This window comes from Athene noctua, chromosome 22, assembly GCF_965140245.1.
Source record: "Athene noctua chromosome 22, bAthNoc1.hap1.1, whole genome shotgun sequence".
Classification (NCBI taxonomy): Eukaryota; Metazoa; Chordata; class Aves; order Strigiformes; family Strigidae; genus Athene; species Athene noctua.
Genome location: NC_134058.1, coordinates 3728050 through 3748511, shown reverse-complemented (window position 1 = coordinate 3748511; position 20462 = coordinate 3728050). Strand labels below are relative to the sequence as shown.

Here is a 20462-nt window from a genome sequence, read left to right as displayed (position 1 = left end):
TACCTGTCAGCGTGCATTACAGATTGAAAAGATGGGTTTGAGTGTCACAGCTTTTTCCCTCTGCTGCCCAGCCCAGCCAGCTCGGGACTGCTTTGTATTCCCCAGTCCAGTTTGCTCTAAATGGCTTTAGCAGGGGAGCACCCACGCTTTCCAGAGAGGGAGAGTTTGTAATCCCATGGTGTTAGATGAAAAGGCAGCCACCGGGCACGTTTGGCATGGACATCCTCATTCTTCAGTTTGGGGCTTTTCCTATGAACAAGAATACTCAGTGCCAGCGGCTCAGCTACCAGCAGGTCCCCAGGGGTGCAGGTTGTCCTCACTTTCCTGGATCTGCTGCGGGAAGTGTCTTTCCCTCGGGGTCCCCTGCCCGTGACTCTTGCTGCAGGGACTGGTGGCTGTTCGGAACGCAGCAGTGTGGCTGTCGTGTGCTGTCAGCCTTGTCGCTGGAGACGCTTTAAGCCACGAAAGCAGGTACATCCCACCCTCCTATCTCCCACCCGTGAGCTGTAATCAAGTTTCCGGCTGTGCTTTTCTGATTGTTTTTCTCGTCCCATTCGGAGAAGGGACGGACTCGCCTGAGATCTGGAGCGGGTCCAGGCTGGCAAATGCACGTTCTGCCTTCAGCAGGCAGGCCTGGCAGGGAGGGGGGAGCTGCCCGGGGTCACCTGTGCGTTTTCCTGGCGTCCCTTTCCTCTGTGGTTGTTCAGGGCCCTGCTCCTCCCTTGGTGTCCAGGGGGACCGTGTGCCCACCGAGCCCCTCTGAGATGCTGCTCTCAGTGGCCCGGCTGCGTGGCCAAGTGCTGCCAGAGAGTGCGAGGCGGGCAGACGTGCTGCAGAGGGCCTGGCAGGGTGAAATAAGCAATCAGCAAGCTGCTCCAGTTGCATTTTTTCCTTTTCTGTGCAGTGGAAAAGAGCAATTTTGACATTACATTTATGATTATTATTATTAAGCTAGAGAAACATTTTAATGTGAATGCTTGGGGCTTATTAGATAGAGCTCTTCACCTCAAGATCTCAAAGCACTTGATGAAGCCAGCTTGTTATTAATTCCTTCAACTTATATTGAGCTACTTACTAACATTGGGGGTTTGGTGATGATTATTATCTGCATTTTTTGTAAACGGGAGAACCCAGGCACAGAACTGGATGGGGAATTGAAACTGGAAGCAGAAGCTGGTGTCCACCTTCCCTGCCTGCAGCTGACTGCCATCTCCCTGCTGCTTGTCCTCACTGCTCTGGTCCAGGAGGCTCAGAAGAAGGCTGGGATAGATCAAGAAGTTGGCCCAAGAGTTCTACCTGGAGCACTTGATGCAAATGGCCAGCACTGGCAGCTGGGAGAGAAGTGGAGGGTGCTGGCTCCAGGCTGGGGAGGGCAGCGTGCACCTTGAAGCCTTGGCTGCTGTGGGTTTTTTGGGGATGCAGGGGCCTGAAGGAGGGCACAGTGCAAACCTCTGTGTTTGTGTGTGTGTGTGGAGAGAGGGGTTGCTGAGGCACAGAGTGAGCCCTTTGCATACATGTGCTGTCATGGGCTCTCACTTGGCAGAACAGTCTTGCCAGCTCCGGCCCGGGAGTGCCCCAGGATGGGCTGGTGTACGTGTGTGTGCCGTGCAGCACCTTCATTTTGCCCAGTCTCTTGGGCCCAGCTCAGGCAGAGCCTTCACTTCAGTAGCAGTCTTCTCCCCAGCTGCCTTCAGCCTCGCACCGCTCACACATCCACCCCCTGTGCGGCTCGTAGCCCTTCTCATGGCGGCTCTGGCCCTCCCAGTTGGCCACAGTGGAGCCACCCTATTCTCATCTGTCCTTCCAGCCGTTTTGGGCATCTGCAGGCACCGTTGGACACGAGGAGGTGGAGCTGGTGCCATCTGCCCTGGCAGCTACTCGTGGAGTACCAGCCACCTGCGCCCGCGCAGCCTGCTCGGGAATATGCGGAGCTGAACCTTGGCAGCAGCTGAAGCATCCCGCTCCCTCCCTGCTGCTAATTGGGGGCTGCCCGAGGAAGTGTCACGGATGGGGTGGGAGAGGCTTGGAGCTGAACCGGTGCCATTACACCTGGTGCCATGGGTGGCCATGGTTCTGTCTGCAGGAGCAGCTCGGGTCTGATGCGTGCCAGCAGCGCTGGGCCCGGGCTGTGGTAAGAAGCACTCCGCAGGCCTGACTTCTCTCTCTTCCCACCCCAGGTTCAGCTGCCAGCATAGACAGGCTCCCAGCAGCTCCTCTCAGCTTGTCATCTCTCTCCTTTCCCCTTTTCTTCGCTCGTGGTTTGTTGATGCAGGGAGAAGCGCTGGCAGGGCGGGGAAGGCGTTTCCATAGGTGCTTTGTGCCGTTTGGTGGCTGTGCCAGGCTGGTGGCCCTGCCCGCTGCCTGCTCAGAGGAGCCACCCCTCCCACCCCAGATTTCTGTGACACGCCATGCTGCGAGCCCCCCACCGCCAGGCCAGGTCTGCCCTGCAGGCAGTTGTTTGGGTAAACAGACCCCAGTTCACTCCCCCATCTGCTCGGCTCTGGAGGCAGCAGGCAGGGGCCAGGCATGGCTCCAGCTGTAGCGGGGTGGGAGCTGCCTGCACGTTCCCCTTGCCTTTGGAAAATGCAGCTGCATGGCCTGTTCTCCAGGCTGTGGCAGTGCCCTGACCTTCCTCTGCTCTGGGCTGTTGGGAGGAGAGGCCAAAGCACTTCGGTGTGCCCCTCACCTTCCCCAATTAGCCAGAAGAGAGGAAATCCTCATTAGCGTCCCTTTGTGCTCTTTACCCTGAGCCGGGCGGTCACTGCAGGACACAAGGTAGAGCCTCAGAGCATGATGTATCTGAGCTGGAGCCGAGGCTCTGAACCCAGTCAGGTCTTTCCCCTGTCCTTGATCTCTTCTAAAAGCCTTTTTTGCTTTTGCAGGCTCAGCCTGGGGGTGCTGAGGGAGAGGAGGCTGCTCTGTCCGCCCATGGAGTCATGCTGACTGAGTTGTGGCGGGGAGCATGGTACCATGATTTATTTGTAGCAACACCTTTGCTTTTCCCCTCCTCTCTAGGAGGTGCACTTTTTTATTATTATTGTTGTTGTTGTTATTTATTATTCTGTTTCTGCTCCGGTGCTGCTAAGAGACAAGGAGAGGCTTGGCTGGTATTCAGCATGGTTACAATAAAGCCCAAGCCCTCCCTTTTGTTCTGTACAGCTTGCTCAAGTGTTGTATGGATACCTCACTTTAGCTGTTTCTCTCCCTCATCTTCAGTGGCTCAGGAGGTTTGGGAAAGGTCAGCTCCTAGCTGTAGCTTTTTTCGGCTCCAGACAAGTGCTGCTCTCATTGTTTGCCAAATGCCTTGCTGCGCCTCGTCTCTGCAGCACTCGGATGATTTAACCAGAGCCGTGCTTCGCTTTAGATCCAGTCTGCTCTCTGACCTTGCTGCACAGCTTTGCCGTGTGCTTTTGCAGACAGTTTTGAAGCACAGGCTTGAAACAAGTGCTGAGATCCCACCTCCCCTCTGCAACCGGGGAACAGGCACAATAGGCTGCAGCCTCCAACACCCTGAGCGGGGGCTCCGTGTGTTGCAAGCTCACGCTGACGCTGGTTCACCACCGACTTCCAGAGGCATCCATCAGAGCTGGCTTAAAAGCCTCCAGCTGCAGCGTTGCTGTGGATAAGACAGGCTTCAGGCTTGGTCTTAATTGAGCCCTGCCCTGGCACGTCTGTTGGGTGATGTAGAAGGGAGGAAAATGCGTGGTCACTATCCTGGTGAAGTCTGGATGTCACTAGAGGCACAACAGGCGGGCAGAGCTCTGGTCCCTCTGCACACCCTGGGTCTCTGGTGTTTCTTCCAGCCGGGTGGGCAGGTAGATGATTTCCTTGCCACGCTGGTGAGAACCATCTCTGCGCTCCTGTCTGCCCCGTCTGGGCTCAAGCTTGGGGGCACAAAGGCAAAGCTGGTCCCTTTGTTATATTGTGGCCCAGCACCCGAAATAACAGCACTGGGAGCAGAGAACAATCCGCAGCCCCTTGCCTGTGGGGTGCTTTGGGTAGCACAGTCCTCACCAGCACTATCAGGAACCAGATTTAAGAGGTCCCTGCACATCTGTAAGCTTTATCTGCTGCCTGGAGTTTATTTGGGCTGTCGTGTACAAGCGTTAGGGCAAGAGCACTTTGTGCCTCACTTATTGCTGCCTGGCCCGGCAAAGCAAAGCCTCTGCATGGGGAATGGGGTGTGGAGGCTTGGTCAGTGCCAAGTACCCTGCAGCTGGGCTGATAGCCTCTTCATTTTGCTTCTAATTTCCCAATTTTTATTCCTTCTGCATCAGCGAAGGCTATACTTCTTGAGTCCTCCCAGGTAAGAGAGAGAGGAGGAGAGATAGAGATGTTGGGGAAGAAGGAAGCTCCCTTTGAATTTAATCTTTTGCAGAGGTTGTTGGTTTGAATCGTCTTAGCAGGCATAATAAACCTGTTTCATCTCCTGGGTCTGGCAGTGGAATTAAGGCATTTTGTTTTATTCTCATTGGTGTTTTGAGCTTGCATCATCCAACTGCATCCCAGCATTGGATGGGTGAGTTTTCAAAATCATCTGCTGTGAACAAATAGGCTTCTTCACCAGGAGCACCAGCAGTGATTAGAAGTGAAGGAAACTTAAACAACCAATTTGCTTGTCACGATTTGTTTCTGGTTTTGAAGCATTTTTCTTCCTCGCTTTGTCTGCTCTTGGCCTGATCACCGAAACTCAATGGAGCTGGGTCCTCGTCTGCAGGAAGGGCTGATTGTTTCTCGGTGTTTGGGGGTTGCACCTTGCCGTACCCCCACTCTCCATCCTGCCCGGGCATCCCTGGAGCAGCCGGACCATCCCTTTGAGCCAGGATGAGCTCTGAGGCACCACAGCGTGCAAGCTTCTCTCCTGGGGATGGAGCTTGTTGGCAGGGAGTGGGAAGGTGTCTGTCAAACACCGGTGCTGGAAAAGCTCACTTTTACAACATTCGGTTGATGCAGAACAGGAGGTAAATAAATACCCTTTATATCATCCCTTTTGCTCACGTATTGGCCTGTTATGTCCTTAACGTGTTTGTGAAATACGATTCTGGGGGCAAGGATAGACTGAAACTTTGATAAAATACCAGTTTTCTGTATGTGGCTTGACCCAACTAACTTTATAATACTTTGTGGCCTTTTTGCATTTACCATTGCTTTTATCACTTCAGATTAAGATATTCTTAAATATATGTGGGCAAAACAATTACAGGGAGGATCACTTCAAAGATGACAAGACCCAATTTGGCTCCAAGTCTGAATGAACAGTTTTAAAAGTTTCTTTGAAGAAGAGTCAAAACCATGAGCAATGTTTTAATTTCCTCAGAAGTCCTGTCCAGTGCTGAATGCTTTTTCCTGCCAGGTTTGCAGGCTGGCTGCTGCGGGGGCTGAGAGGAGAAATGGGTGGCAGGAGACCGAAGGCAAAAGTGCTGTTGGTGCGTGAGCTGGGTGGCAAGGAAATGAACCCAAAAATAGCAACAAGGGTCTTAGGACGGGGTTTTTGAAGTGCTCGGTGCTGCCCTGAATTGGGCCTCACCGAAAACTTCCTCAGTTTGGGTGGGACCAGGCCTGGGTCAGCTGTTTGCTTGGGAAGCCCTTGCCTTGGATGTGTGAGGCTCCTTTCCCGTACTCTGAGGCAAAAGACAAGAACAGAAATGCTTAAGAAAGGACAGAGCTGTTCCTGTTACCTACTTTGAAACCCTGGACCTGCTTCCCACCTTGGTGTCCCTATCTGCGAGGGTGCTGCCGAGCCTGGGCTGGCATGTCCTGAGGGCAGACTGGCTCTGCATCCCGCCTCTGCTGCGCACACCAGCTCCTCTCCCTTCCCCTCCTTCCTTCCTTCCCGTCGGTAGGTCTGATCTCCACGACAGCTCCATCTCTGCCTCCCCGGCGACCGGCAGCTGATTACGCACTACACGGTTACACCTCTGTTCCACAGACCTGTGCCTCGGGCTGGGGGGACGGGATGAATCCCCACTTGTCCTGCATTTCACATTCCTCACTTGCACACCTCCCCTGCACCTTCTAATCTCAGAGCTCAACAGGCTCATCTGCATTAAAAAAAAAAAAAAAAAAAAAAAAAGAGCAAGCAGCAATGGAAAGAGTAGGAGAGACTATCCAAAGCACTTCATAAAGATGACGAATTGCTTTTAGATATTGGGCAGGAGAGAAAGAGAGTTCTTTTTTATTTGATACTAGTCTCTTAGTGGTGCATTGTTGCTGTGCATATGAGCTCCAAATCTCAAGGCAGTCAAAGGCAAATGCCCGGGAATTGAAGTGTAAATGAGCTGCTGTCGAGCATTTTATTTTGCCTTTTATGATTTCTCTTTCTCTCATTATGTAGGTCAGTCTCCGTTTCTAACGTAAGCCGTGTGCGTCGGGGCGCTGAGGGGTGCCCGGGGGTGGCAGGGCCGCAGCGGTGGTGTGATGGGGCTCGGTGCAGGGGCTGTGCCCGGCGTGGTGGCTGTGCAGTGCACACCTGGGTGTACGTACCGGCCTGGTGGTGGGTGGTGTGACCGTAGGGCTGTGCCCGTGGCGGTGATCGCTGGGCAGAAAGCTCTGGCATCTCTTGCTCTCGCTGCCTCACCTGCAGACCACGGTGTGCGGAGATACCTGTCCTCTCCCTTCCTCCCGCCAACCCAAGAGTTACATTTCCTACTACATTAGCAATTCAGATGCTGAACTGGTCTGTGCTGGCTGCTCTGATTAGTGGATGTGATAAAGAGATTTGTGCATCTCCTTTAGAGAGACACCAGCCACGTGATTCAGCCGCTTTGCATAAACAGCCACGAATAAAGCAGTGTGTGCTTGTGGGACGATCTGTCCCACACTGGGACAGGTGAGGATGTTTTCTTCTCCCTTCCTTGACTTTCCTTTCTCTTGCTGGTTAGCAGAAAACACACTGTGTTGTGGAGGACTCACAAAGGCTTGAAGAAAGGGACCCTGGGCAGAGCAAGTGCTCTCCGGAGCGCTGGGGATGCTCGTCCGTGTCTGTAGTGGGGTTGGGGGCACATCCCTGCTCACGAGCTGGGCCGTGACCTCCCTGTTGGGGTGCAGAGCTGGTGACAGACCCTTCCTGCTCCAGTTCACGCTGACAATAAGCAGAATGGGTAGCCTGGAGTGTGAAGGGGCACAGAGGAGACAAGAGGGCTGACCGTGGGTTTTTAGCTCCTTTTGGCTTACACTGTACCCCAGCCTCGTCCCTCCCTGGCCTTGCCTGGGATGAAGGTGCCTAGCAAATACCCTGCCTTACAAGACTGCTCTCAAAGGGCAGAGCAGGGCTCAGTCACTCCGGAGAGACTGGCGCAGAGCCAATGTGGAAGGTAGCACGGTGCCTGAGGGCAAAGGGGGTGCTGCCTTCCACGACAACCTCCCTTCCGAGGAAGCTTTCTCTGGGTCACAGGCTTTACCAACCCTGCTGTCCATGCTGCCCTTCCCTGTGGCCTCTGGGCTGCCTTGCTCCGCACAGTCCCGGCAGGATGGAGCAGGCACTGAGGTTGTTCTGCCTTTGATTAATGCGTGTGCGCCGGGTGCAGGCAGGGGATGGGGGCTCGGCGTGCAGCAGCCCTGTTCCCTGGCTGGCCTGGGCAGACCCCTGTTCCCAGGCTCGTGGCTTTGGGGTGGGTGGCTCTGGCAGGGTTGGCATCCCTGGAGAAGGACTCACCTGGTTCCTGGCAGGCAGCGAGAAGCAGCGTGCTGAGGTGGTGACATCCTCACCCTAAGCCAGGGAAGAACCTGTGCCTGGAGCATCCTCCTCCTGCCGGCACTGTCCTTGTCCTGGTGCCTCGCAGGGCTGCAGCCCCTTCCTGAGCCTGGGTGGTGTGAGGAGCCCTGGGAGGGGGAAAAGGGGAGGCACGAGTGGGTGCCTGGACCTGGGCGCTGCTCTGCACCCCTCCTGTTTGCAGAGGAGCAGCTGTGGCTCACCCCTGTCTCTGTGTCTGTGCCCACAGCGTGTCGAGGGATGCTGTGCGGGTTCGGGGCGGTGTGCGAGAGGAGCCCCGCCGACCCCTCCCAGGCCTCCTGTGTCTGCAAGAAGACAGCTTGCCCTGTCGTGGTGGCTCCTGTCTGCGGCTCTGATTATTCGACCTACAGCAACGAGTGCGAGCTGGAGAAGGCCCAGTGCAACCAACAGCGGCGGATCAAAGTCATCAGCAAGGGCCCATGCGGTGAGTGCAAGCGCAGGTTCTGCTTCCCAGAGGCGGCTGCGCGAGGCCAGGAAGACTTGTCCTGAGCTCATGTCATCGCTGTGGTGCTGGTGACGTCCTGAGGGATGGGGACAGGGCTGATGGGAAGGGACACTGAGAAAATTTTAACAAGCGATAAGACAAGAGGGAATGGCCTCAAGCTGCACCAGGGCAGGGTCAGGCTGGCTCTGAGGAAGGATTTCTGTGCAGAAGGGGCTGTTGGGCGTTGGAATGGGCTGCCCAGGGCAGGGGGGGAGTCCCCGGGATCCCTGGAGGGGTTGAAGAGTTGGGCTGAGCCAGCGCTGAGGGATCTGGGGGAGTTGGGAACAGTCAGGGTGAGGTTCATGGTTGGACTGGAGGAGCTTCAAGGGCTTTTCCAACCCAGATGATTCTGGGATTCTGTGAATCACCAGCTCTGCCTTGGTGATCAGCAGTTTAACAAGCATGCAACCCGATGGCCAAAGGCTGTTCAAGAGGTGCACGCGGCAGCCTGGTGGGGAATAGCCCTCTGTCTCAGGCTAGATGTTGGAGTTGGAGGGACCAGGCATATGAGCAGGCTGGGTGGGCTGATGAAAGCCCTTCCCCAGCCTGGCATTCACCAGCTGTGAGCAAGGAGCTGTGTAAATGAGACCCCAGTCTCCTCGTCTCAGAGTAAATTAACTTGACCTTTCTCTCATGTGGCGCTCTGGCTTGCAATAAATCTGCACCCGGCACTCCTGCTGGGGCTCTTGTCAGAGGGGAGAGAGTGCCGAGTGATTTATTTAAAATAATAATCATAAAAAAGTGACAAATAAAGGGGAAAAAAAAGCAAAAAAGCTGGCAACTAAATTTTGGCCCTTCCCTGCTTAGTGAGGAAATTGCTCCTTGAACTCTTCCTCTAATCGCGGTTTGCAGGAGGTGCCGTAAGGACCCTTGTTTTGCTCGTTTGCTGAAGCGAGAGGCTCTCGGAGAGCATGTGCAGGGAAGGGAGCTCACAGCAGTGAGGCTGAGAGGTTTAGAAAGGAGGGGCTATGCCTGAAGTGCCAGGTGGGGAGTGAGCTCCTTTCCTGGTGTGCCACGGGTCCGGGGCTGATCCTACAGCCTCACCATCCTGCCTGCTCAGGACCAGGTACATTGGCGGGCTGGAAAGGCATCGTCACCATCGTGTAGGTTTCCGGGCACTCAGGGGGTGTTTAGGCAGAGGTGTCGGGATTATTTATACCCCGTCCTCAATCCCGCAGGCTCCAAGGACCCCTGCGCAGAGGTGACCTGCAGCTTCGGCAGCACCTGCGTCCGCTCCACCGACGGCCAGTCGGCCAAATGCGTCTGCCCCTCGTCCTGCAGCGGCGTGCCCGAGAGCACGGTGTGCGGCAGCGATGGCAAGGACTACCGCAGTGAGTGCGACCTCAACAAGCACGCCTGTGACAAGCAGGAGAATGTTTTCAAGAAGTTTGATGGCGCCTGCGGTGAGTCTCCACCTGCCCCCCCCCAGCCCTGCCACCCCAGGGGTTGGGTATTGCTTTAAAAACATTTCCTGCTGCGTCAGGAGTATGGAGGGCAGGCCAGCGGGAAATGGCAAGGGTCGGGGAGAAAAACTTGCCCGCTCGCCTGCTGTCAGCAGCTCAAAACCACGGGCTGGGCAGAAAAAGGTCAGTCTGTGGTCGATGGCTTCTGAAAGTCAGACCAAGCCAGAGCTTTACCCGTGGTGTTTGGCTGTGGGTGTTTCTGCTCGGGACCCACTGACCTAGAGAGTAGTTGCAACATCTGTGCTACCTCTTTTCCCTCCTGCTGTTTCCCCTGGCTGAAATCCCCCCGGCTACTGTTTTTGGCCAGAAGCCCGCTGCTAGCCGGCATCCCGGGGCTCTCGAGCAGGCAGTTCCCTTTAATTAAAGGAGCCCGACAGGCACAGATCCCAGAGCACAAACACAGTCCTGCCACTCCGAGGATGGCTTCCTCTTTGGCTGACGATGGCTGGTGGATACTTGTAATTAAAAGCAACTGTATTCATTAGGAAAACCATGAGATCAGCCAGGACACGTGCCAGACCAGTGTTTGTCCCCGGGGGAAGGAGTGTTGGGAGTGTGTTTGGGCAGGCTGCAAACTTGGAAGAGCTTTAATTGCACTTTCACTGCTCAGTCCCAAGTAGGGCGAGATGGGCGCAGGTGGGAGGTGCGAAAGGAGGTGATGTCACACTGGGCACTCCAGGTTTCTAGGGCAGAGAATAGGTTTTGAGCCTCGCTGCTCCTTTTGGGTCCCCTGATTGTGGCTGGGCATCGGCAGAAACTCGGGCAGTCTGCGTTGAGCAGCTGGGCTATAGAATCTGAAAAGTCTTGGAAGTTATTTGGACTCTATGGGGTGTGCTTGTAAGGCTTGAGAATGTACTACAAGTTAAAGGAGAGATTGGGGATGAGCAGCACAGGCAAAGCACATCTCAGATACCCTCATCATGCAGTCCCCGAGATACGTCTGTGCCCCTGCCTTGTCCCCAGCCCCTCCGATGTAGGTCCCTGTCCCCTCAACTCTACCACATCCCTGCCCGGCTACAGCAGCCTTATTAACCCACAGCTCCCTGAGTCCAGGCAAGATGTTCTTGTGATTTTGTTAGGGTCTGTAGAGGTCTCCGAGGAGGTAACACATGCCTGGCTGTCTGCTGGGGTGACTGCAGGGCAGCAGCGAGCACAGGCAGCTCTTGCCCGAGGGGAAATGGGAGATGGATCTGGTAGGTCCTGCGGGAGCTCCTTCACCTGCTGTGTGATTACTGCACATGCTAAAATGGATAAAACAAAAGACTTCAGCCGTGACCATGTCCTAGGGCAGCCTTCTCCAAGGGAGGTGGGGGCGGCTGAAAGGGATGTCCCTCGCCCGCTTGTGAGAGTCTGGGGAAACAGGGTACTGTATTAATTCCTCCCCTTGTCAGCCTGGGACTGTGGTCAGTGCAGGGATTTTAGACGAGTAGGATTAAAGGGTGGAAACGTTCGATTGTGCTTCTGCTGTTGCAGACAATGAATCAGCACTCTCCAGGTACCAAGCTTGGCAAGGAAGAGAAAAACCGAGGGCTAGAGTAGGGATTAGCGAACAGTCAGCACCTGTTTTGCCCATGCCTTTGGTATGCTAATGTGAGCTCAGCTCATCAGAGAGGGTGATCCAGATAAGCTTAGATTAGAGCCGTGGGGTAAGGCAGCGGGTGGCCCTGGCGGCCTTCAGGGCTCTTTCAGTCTTGGGAAGACGGGGAGGGAGAGCAGGAGGAGGGGGATGGCAGTCCCAGGCATCTTCAATGCCCAGCGAATGCCCCGTGGACTCGGGAGGTGTGTCTGGGTCACGGGAGAGAGCCCTGTCCCCTAGACAGGGGAGTGAAGGCAGCTCGGGATGGGGAAAAAGGCAGAGCTCATCCCATCCGGTGGTCACTTCGGAAAGGGCACGTGTCCTCAGTGTGTGCAGCTCTGTGAAAAACGAGTCCCAGAGCCCTGCAGATGTCCAGTCTCGGGGAAGACTTGTTTAGTCTGGAGAAGAGGAGGCTGAGGGGAGACCTCCTGGCCCTCTGCAACTCCCTGCCAGGAGGGTGCAGAGAGGGGGGATGAGTCTCTGGAGCCAAGGAGCCAGCGCCAGGCCCCGAGGGAATGGCCTCAAGCTGCCCAGGGCAGGGTCAGGCTGGCTCTGAGGAAGGATTTCTGTGCAGAAGGGGCTGTTGGGCGTTGGAATGGGCTGCCCAGGGCAGGGGGGGAGTCCCCGGGATCCCTGGGGGGGTTGAAGAGTCGGGCTGACCCAGCGCTGAGGGATCTGGTGGGGTTGGGAATGGTCAGGGAGAGGGTCATGGTTGGACTGGAGGAGCTTCAAGGGCTTTTCCAACCCAGATGATTCTGTGAAGAGCCCCAGCACACGCTGAGTGATGCTGGGGAGGACACGGAGGCTCTGGGGGCCAGCTGGGAGGGAGGAGGGCAGGCTGGGAAGTACCTCTCTGGGCAGAGGGTGAGGGTGCCTGACTGTCTGCTCTGGCTCTATGCACAGACCCTTGTAAAGGTGTCCTCAACGACATGAATCGTGTTTGCCGGGTGAACCCCCGCACCCGAAGGGCAGACCTGCTCTCCCGCCCTGAGAACTGCCCTCCAAAGAGGGAGCTCGTGTGTGGTGACGATGGGGTGACATACGACAACGAGTGCGTGATGGGGCGCTCGGGGGCCATCCGGGGGCTGGAGATCCAGAAGGTGCGTTCAGGGCAGTGCCAGCACCAGGGTAAGTAGCTCTCTTCCCCGCTGCTCTGTGCCCTGCTCTCGGCAGTGGGAGTTTACACCCTCTCCTGCCCCTGTGGTGTCCTCTCTCCTCCCAGACAAATGCAAGGACGAGTGCAAGTTCAACGCCGTCTGCCTGAACCGCCGCGGCACCACTCGCTGCTCCTGCGACCGCATCTCCTGCGACGGCGCATACCGCCCGGTCTGTGCCCGGGACAGCCGGACCTACAGCAACGACTGCGAGCGCCAGAAGGCCGAGTGCCACCAGAAGGCTGCCATCCCAGTAAAACACAGTGGACCCTGTGGTAAGCACTGGTGCCACCGGGCTGGTTTGCTCACAGGAACACTGGTACCCCAAAACCTCTCACTTTAAGCCCAGCCTGTGTCAGTCCCTTCCGTGCTCACGTTGATGCTGGAAAGCTGCAGGTAAGTTGTGAGCCCCAGTCTGAGCAAGCCACAGGCTCTCTTCAGTCTTACAGCCGACAAGCCCTGAATATCCGTTCCTCCCTGTTCTTTTTCCTTCCAGCAATCCTCATGTGTGTGTCTGTGCATGTGTTCCAGTTTGGTCTTGTCACTGTCCGATGTGCTCCGTAACACAGGGAAGAATCATTTGTGTTTAAACAGTACCCAAGTGTCTGTGATGTCCTGGTTTCTCTCATTCACCACCACGGCCAGGTGCACATTGGTCACCACGCAGTTCCCCGGCAGCCCACCACTGTTCATTTTCCCTCCCAGGGTAGTGCCAGTCCCCAAGCTCCTTCCATGCTTCCCTCTCCATGCCTGCCTGCTTCTCTCAGCTCCAGGTACTCTCCGTAAGGAACTCTTCCCAGCACGCCTGCTCTCTGGAGGTCTCGCCGTGTCTTTGTCTCGTCTCTGGGAGAAGCTTTTGACCTTTCCAATGGATGCTTTTTCAGGCGTATGTGATAGGAGGGGGCTTCGGGTCCCTAGGATGTTGGGAACGTCCAGTTTTTAAATTATTGCGCAGAAAATGAAGGAGGTTAAGCACGGTCACTGAATTGATTTGTGTGAGTTGGAAGGACTGTTCATTTCAGCTCGAAATTGGTTTTTACTAGATCTCGAACTGTGTCGTATTATTTTAAGCTGATGTTTTATAAGGTATCAGCTGTATCAAACCTTCTGAAGTACTTGGAAATTAGGCCCCATGTTGTGGATCTGTTTTGTTGGCTTTGTGCTCCTGCGGTAGGTTTTTAATGCTGCCAGGCCCAGCTGCTTGAAAACTGTTTGTCAGGCTCCCAAAATCACACTCAGTATAATCACAACTGTTATTTTTAATTGTCCGTTTCGCTGTGTTTCTGGTGCTTGAATGATTAGGAGGCAGTTCCCCAAGCTCTCCCTACAGGGAGGACAGCAGAGGCACCTTTCAGTCCTCTTGTCTCCCTGGGCGGCGGGGAGCTGGTGCTGGATGACAACCAGAAGCTGGTTGGCAGCTGGGTGGCCAAGCCCTGGTGCCTTGTGCTCTCTACAACCCTTCCCTGCACCTCCTTTAGAGTGAGGCCCTGGCTAAGGCTTCCCAAATTTCTAGGGTGAGCAGAGAGCTCGTGCTGCCAGTCACCTCGCTGTCAGTGTCCAGTGGAACGAGGCCAGTGGGCAACAGGAGACGGTCCCTACGCATCTCTCCATCTTACTGTCTTCTATTTTAGCTTGCCCCCAACTTCTCTTCCTCCAGGCGAGGACAGCAGAGGTGCAAAATCTGCTTTTGGGAGCTACATCCTTGTGGGGTAGGAGCGAACAAAGCTCGTAATCTGGGGGAAGTGAATCAAAGCTGGGGTGCTCTCTGCCAAAGTTTAGGATTTCAAAATCTACGTGACAGCTCCAGGCAGCCCTGTAGCAAACCACCACGAGGTGTGGGCGAGCCTTCGGCCTCCCGTTAGCTGAGGAAAGCATCTTCTCTCTGAGATGAGTGTTGCCCTTTGGAAAGAAAGCACGTCCTTCCTCGTGTTACTGGTTCAGGCTCACTGTGAGATAGGAAACAGGCTCAGGAACAGGGATGGGGTGGCGATGTTGCTTGCCAGCCTGTGTGTCAGCACGGGCCTTCTCAGCGTGAGCAGTGCTGGTGACCTAACTTCTCTCCTGGCTGGCTTCCTGGGGTGCAGGGTGCAGTCCTTTGGGACAGGGCTTGGGGGATGCTCGGCAGTGGGTGAGACCAGGGGCTGAAGGAGCTCCAGGCTCCGTCTGCATCCAGCATGCAGGGTGGGGAGCGTGGCCTCTGTGCAGCGAGGGTGCGGGAGGTGCAAGGAGCTGGGGAGGGAAGGGAAGACAGACCGTTAGTACGGTCACAGTGTTTTAACCTTCCGCACGTACCTGTCGAAGGAACTCTGAGCTTTGCTGCTGTCTTTTCCAGCAGCGAGGCAAAGGAGTCAAAGCCAAACAAAACAGTCCAGGCCTTGTTTTTAATCCTTCTCTACTATGACACGGTGACGGTGTAGCTGAGAAAGAAGGGATGGGATGAGACCGATGTGGACAGGAGGTGGAGGGAAGGTGTCTGTAGTTGCATCTGTCTTTTCCTCCCTGCCTCTCTCTGCTCTCTCCCCCCTCCAGCTCTCTTTCTCCCTCCGCTCTCTCTCTCTCTCTCTCTCTTTCCTTTTTCGTCTGTGTCTTGTGTTTTACAGTGTTGCCTGTTTGGAGGAAGGAATTGTGTCCTCGCAGCACCCTTCTGCTCCCTACCCGGACATCTCTGCTAGGAGGTCGGCTTTCTCCCCTTCTCCGTAGCCAGTGACAGTCCTGGCCTCTTCTCACTGCTCCCCACACCTAGTTTTGCTTGAGAGCCCCTGGGATGGAGAGATTGCCCTGGTTTTGCTCCCATCCCTCGCCCCAAACACTCTCTGCTGGATTGGAAATGCCTTGCAGTGCAGTGGGGTCTTGTCTGATGTTTGCTGCGGCTTGACCCTTCGAGGCAAATTGAGAGTGGGAGCAGAGGTGGGTGCTGTGAGCCCCCCACGCCTTAGCAAGCCCGTCTTCAGCTGATACATCAGTCTGGACTGCTCCTGGTTGATCTTACCTCTCCTTTTGCCCCCGACTAACCCCCCTTTCTTTCCCACCTCCTCCTTCCCAGAGATTTCTGCCTGCCTGGGACTGTGATGCTTGTCCCTTTGCTCTCCGTAGTGTGTCACGCTTCTCTGTGCAAGTCCCATGGGCAGGGGCTCTGCAGGGATTGCAGCTCCCCTCCCCAGTGTCCAGCAAAGCACCGTGTGCCTTTTGGAAGCACTGAGGAGCTGTCTGTGCTCAGATGTGGTTCTTTCCTAGGAATACTCCCCCATGTCCCTGTGGAGCTGGTGCCAGAGCCTGCTGGGTGTCACGGGCACAGATCGATGGGGTGTGATGGGTTACAAAGCAGCTTCAGAGCCTCTTCTCCGAAACCATCCACAGGCAGGGCTGGCAGGAGAGCTCAGTGTCCCCAGGGCCCGGGGCTTGGTTAGGTTTCTGCAAAGCTTGGCAGCAGGTGAGGGATCCTGCCCTTGAATCTGTCCGGGTGCAGAATGAGCATTTTGCTTGCACCGTGCCTCAGTTTCCCTGCCTACAAGATAGAGAAGGGCCAGGAATCAAAGCAGGTCTTGCTTATAGCACAGCCTAAGGTCCTTGCTCAGTAGGTCCTCATTATATCCACCCACATCAAAATTGGTGCCAAAATCCCCACTGACGTCTGCAGGTGCCCAAGGCTGTTTGTGAAATTTCACAGGCTGAGATTCAGGCTGTGAAGGAGCTACATGTGCTGCATCTCTGCAGGTTTGCTTGCTTAAGAAGGGCAAAGAGTGTCAGGGCAGCCTTCTCCATCAGGCCTGGCACCTCCCGGCGCTCTCACTCGCTGCTCCCTTGCTCCTGGAGACAAGAGTGTGAATTTGAATTTCAAATGAACGAGTGTTTTCGCTTCATGCCTAGTTCATTGACAGCTTCACTGCCTAATTGTGTCCAGCAGAGGTGCTTCCTCGTGCAAGCACGTGTCTGTGTGTTTGGGGGACACGATTATGGTACAGGTGTTGTTATAAATAAAAAGTGAAACACAGGCAGGAGGTGTGAGCGGCATCACAGGGCTGAGCACAGCAGGGAACGGTTCCTGGTCCTTTGCTCACAAACTCCTCAGCTGCAGGCAAGTTGGGGACAGTTGAAAAGCTTGGCTTCAAGTAGTGGCCGTGTGCCTGAACTGTCTCCCTCTTCCCTGTTCCTTTGCAGACCCTTGACTCCAAGTTTTGACTTGGTAGGTGCTTCCCAAGGAGCCAAATGCAAAATTCAGGCTTGCCTGTGCCATCACTCTGGGCCATTTTGTCACTGGTTGACAGCGTGCAGCCAGCCTCCGGAGGGCTCAAGCCTTGCTCTTGCTCTGCAGACATTTCCCCCTGATCCAAGCAAGGGAGGAAAATGGACGTGTGGCCCTATACCCTGTGCCCCGCCAGCAGGCTCTGGAGGGCTTTGTCCCCCCCACACTGCGTCTCTGTGCCTGCCTCGCTGTGTGGAGGTGGTGGGGCTGCTCTGTGTCTGCCTGTTGCATCCATCTCGTCTTGGCCGCATTGTCTGTTCCCCACATCTGTTTTGTCTCATGTGTCCTTGTCAGTGTTCAGCACGGATTAAATCTGTGTCCTTCCCTTGCCCCAAGTCCTCAGGGCTTTTGTCTTGAGTCACTGGGAGGGGTCACTGGGCAGTGCTGGGTCTCTCCGTGGCAGTGCTGGGTTTCTCCCCAGCAGCACGGCCAGTCCTGCCTTTTAGCCACCTGGCTTGGCTTCTGGCTGGTGGAGGGTGTTCCTGGAGGGGCACGGCGGGCTGGGAAGCGGGAGCACCCGCAGGGCTTTCCCTGTGAGCAGTTGCAGGCAGTGGCATGTGGCCTTTTCTCTTTGCTGTCACCATCCGGGCTGGCTGCTCACCTCATCACTGCCGGGCATCTTGCAGGGAAGGTGCCGCTGGTTTGGCTGACTTTGATGAAGCGGGTCCAGTTTGTGAGTGGAGGGGAGTGCTGCCTCTCTGCCTGCAACCCCTGTTGCAGGGCATTACCCATCCCCAGGGAGCCTCAGGGCTCTGCTGCTGGAAACAGGACTGGGCTCAAGCAAGGAGACCAGGTCCCTTCATCCTGCTGCCCAGCAGCTCCCTGGCCTTTCCAACACCAGCTTACAAGTGGAGGGGAATGGAGCTGAGCTGCTGGGGAGGGGAGAGGAGAGAGGCAGGCTGTGTGGTGAAGCCAGATGGGGGTGTCCTCTCCAGCCAGGTCTTCCAGGGTATTGCCACGGGGTATTAGGGTGAGCTGTTCAGGGGACAGTGTGATTCTGAGGATGCGAGGCCTCAGTGGAGGGAGCTATCCCCGTGTGAGCTGCTACGGAGGGTTCAGCGGCTGGTGCCAGGTACTGTGTGACGATGTAGCGAGTGTCCTGGAGGCACTGAGACCCATGCCGAGGAGGGCTTTCTGCTGCCTCCTGCCCTCCCTCTGCCACAGAGCTGGGCGTGCAGATCTGACTTGGCAGGCAGGATCGTGCCACCACTGCTGCCCGGGAAAAGAAGTGCTGGCTCCCTTCCTGGCAATGAGGGGCCTCAGTCTGTGTTGCTCTCCTGCTTGTTCTTGGTGCTGGCTGTGAGCTGCTGGGGAGACTCAGATATTGGGATTTGAGGCAAAAACCCACAGGGCTGATCCCACTTCTGGCTGGCCCCTCAGGGCAGAATGTAGCTGGGATGGGGATGGGATGGAGGAGACGAGGCAGGAGTCCTGTTCATGGAGTGCAGGGAGAAGATCTTGTGCCTGCTTCCCATCCCTAACCTCTGCCAAGCATGGGGAAGACGCTGAGCCGGGCATGTTGGGGTGGCATGGAGGGTGCAGGCGCTGGGCTGGTGCCAAGGCCAGGAGCTCTGTGCATTTTCCACGGGGGAGGCAGGCGTGGGCCTGAGGCTGGGGATGCTGGCATGCGTTGCTGGGCACGGCGAGCCAGGGGAGTGGCAGATTGAGGCTGGTGCCTTTCTCTCCTGTCCCCTCTGCAGACCTGGGCACGCCGAGCCCGTGCCTGAGCGTGGAGTGCACCTTCGGGGCCACGTGCGTGGTGAAGAACCAGGAGGCCGTGTGTGAGTGCCAGCAGGTCTGCCAGGGCCGCTACGACCCCGTGTGCGGCACCGACAACCGCACCTATGGCAACCCCTGCGAGCTCGACTCCATGGCCTGTGTCCTCAAGAAAGACATCAAAGTGAAGCACAAGGGGCCCTGTGGTAAGAGCCGATTTCTGGGGGTCCCTCCTCTGTAACTCGGGTTTGCTTGCTGGGAGCAGGTGGTGTCTTAGGCACGAATGTGGTGTTGGCCATGGGGACAGAGGGCTTTCAGGTTGTATTTGCTCAGGTGGGGCTAAACTTATTGCTGTTTTGTCAAAATACAGTGTTTCTGCCCCTAACTTTCAGGCTGAGCATCAGGAGGTGATGCCTGTCTTTCTGCCTAAGGCTGGTGTGTGGCATAGCCGTGCCCTGTCAGACCTGGGCTTGATCCCTTACAGTCACTTCCCCAACGAGCTGCACTTAGGGAACATGCTCCTGAGCTGTAAGGGCTTTGAGACAGCAGAGGAAAGGAAGACCCTTCCTTTAGAAAAGGAAGACCCCTTCCAACCTGTGGAGCTCCCCTGCTTGCAGCATAGCAGAGGACCCAGTGGGTTTCGGGTCAGAAGAAAATACTGGTACCAGCTCCATGCAGTTATAGGAGAAACAATGAAGGATGCAAATATGGCTGTCGGGCACGTTTGAGCTGCCCTTGTCTGCCCACAGGCTGCCGTGAGCAGCCCCTCTGCCGACCTGCAGAGCCCAGGCGTGGCTGCAAGCTTTGTGCTGTAGATAGAAACCTCCCGGCCAACAGTCTGCACAAACCAAGCAGGGGGTTGTTGCATCTTCCCTCCCCCATGCAAAGGCAGCAGCTGCCGTGTGAAAGAAAAATAAGAAAACCCATCTTTGAGCCAAATTCTTCATGAATTGAAATGGTGGGGAGGGAAGAGGGGTGTTGGTCTGAAGGAGAAAAGGAAGCCGTGAATCACTAAATACCCAGGAGTCAGGAGAGAGGAGATGGGCTGCCTGGAGTCCGGTCTCTCCTGCAACGAGTGACAGCTCCTTTGCAAGTGAGTTATTACGAAGATAAACGTCTTCTCTGACCCGAGCCTGCGTGCGTGTGCTGTGAGTATATTTGGAGCAGGCAGGCTGAGGATCCTGCTGCAGGAGGTGGCAGGGCGCTGGGAACCCACCCGTGCTCGTGTTTCACTTGCACCCTGATAAACGAGGGGAAGGTGATGTCCCCCTTCCCGGCCGACCGCCTCCTCCCGCCCTGCTGTCTTGCCGTGTGTGACTCCGGCTGCTTCTCTCCCCCTCTGGGAGGTGGCCGCTGGCTGCCTGGGGTGCTGTGCTCCTCCTCCCAGGGCTGGCACTGATTTTATCGCTCCTCGTAATTGCACTCAGCCCCCTGCTCTCTCCCACCTCCTCTTTAGCTCAGACAGCATACAGCTCTGGTGACATTTCATCAGGGTTACTCCTGGTCCTGATGGCTTTTACGAGTAGTTATTGTCCTTCTGCCTCCGAGCCTGACTCTCCCTCCTCCTGCAGCCCTTGCCTCAGCTCCTGCTCCTGGCGTCTGCAGGGGCTCGCCCTGGGGGTGGAGGTTACAGCGGGTTTTTATTTCTGCTCTGGCTCTTTATTTGACAGCGGTGCCTGCCTGCCGTGTTGTGTTAACCTCCCGGGTTTGTTCTTTGCGCAGACCGTTGTGGCAAGTGCCAGTTTGGGGCCATCTGCGAGGCGGAGACGGGAAGGTGCGTGTGCCCCACGGAGTGTGTTCCCTCCTCTCAGCCCGTGTGCGGCACAGATGGCAACACCTACGGCAGCGAGTGCGAGCTCCACGTCCGAGCCTGCACGCAGCAGACGAACATTTTGGTGGCTGCCCAAGGAGACTGCAGTGAGTCTGGCAAGGTCCCCTTCTGCCCTCGTCTCGGTCCTGCTGGTGGCATTTCAGAGAGCGGATGCTCAGCCCTGCCGGCCACACGGCCTCCGCTGAGCTGCCTGGCCGTGGCCATCCAAGGCTCCCCAGTCATTTGTAGCACTCACAGCCCGTGGGTTTGGCAGCCCTGGGAGG

The 20462-nt window shown here is 56.1% G+C and overlaps 1 protein-coding gene across 4 annotated transcripts in view; it reads left to right on the top strand.

The window, feature by feature from the left end:
• The window catches only part of AGRN (agrin), a 124549-nt gene that overhangs the window by 70788 nt on the left and 33299 nt on the right, over nucleotides 1–20462 (top strand). For all 4 annotated transcript variants that reach the window (XM_074924756.1, XM_074924754.1, XM_074924753.1 and 1 more), the window contains 6 exons: nucleotides 7941–8156; nucleotides 9395–9619; nucleotides 12159–12383; nucleotides 12478–12684; nucleotides 18353–18574; nucleotides 20091–20285. In XM_074924756.1, the coding sequence (XP_074780857.1) occupies nucleotides 7941–8156; nucleotides 9395–9619; nucleotides 12159–12383; nucleotides 12478–12684; nucleotides 18353–18574; nucleotides 20091–20285 (1290 nt within the window). The remainder of the gene's footprint in view (nucleotides 1–7940; nucleotides 8157–9394; nucleotides 9620–12158; nucleotides 12384–12477; nucleotides 12685–18352; nucleotides 18575–20090; nucleotides 20286–20462) is intronic.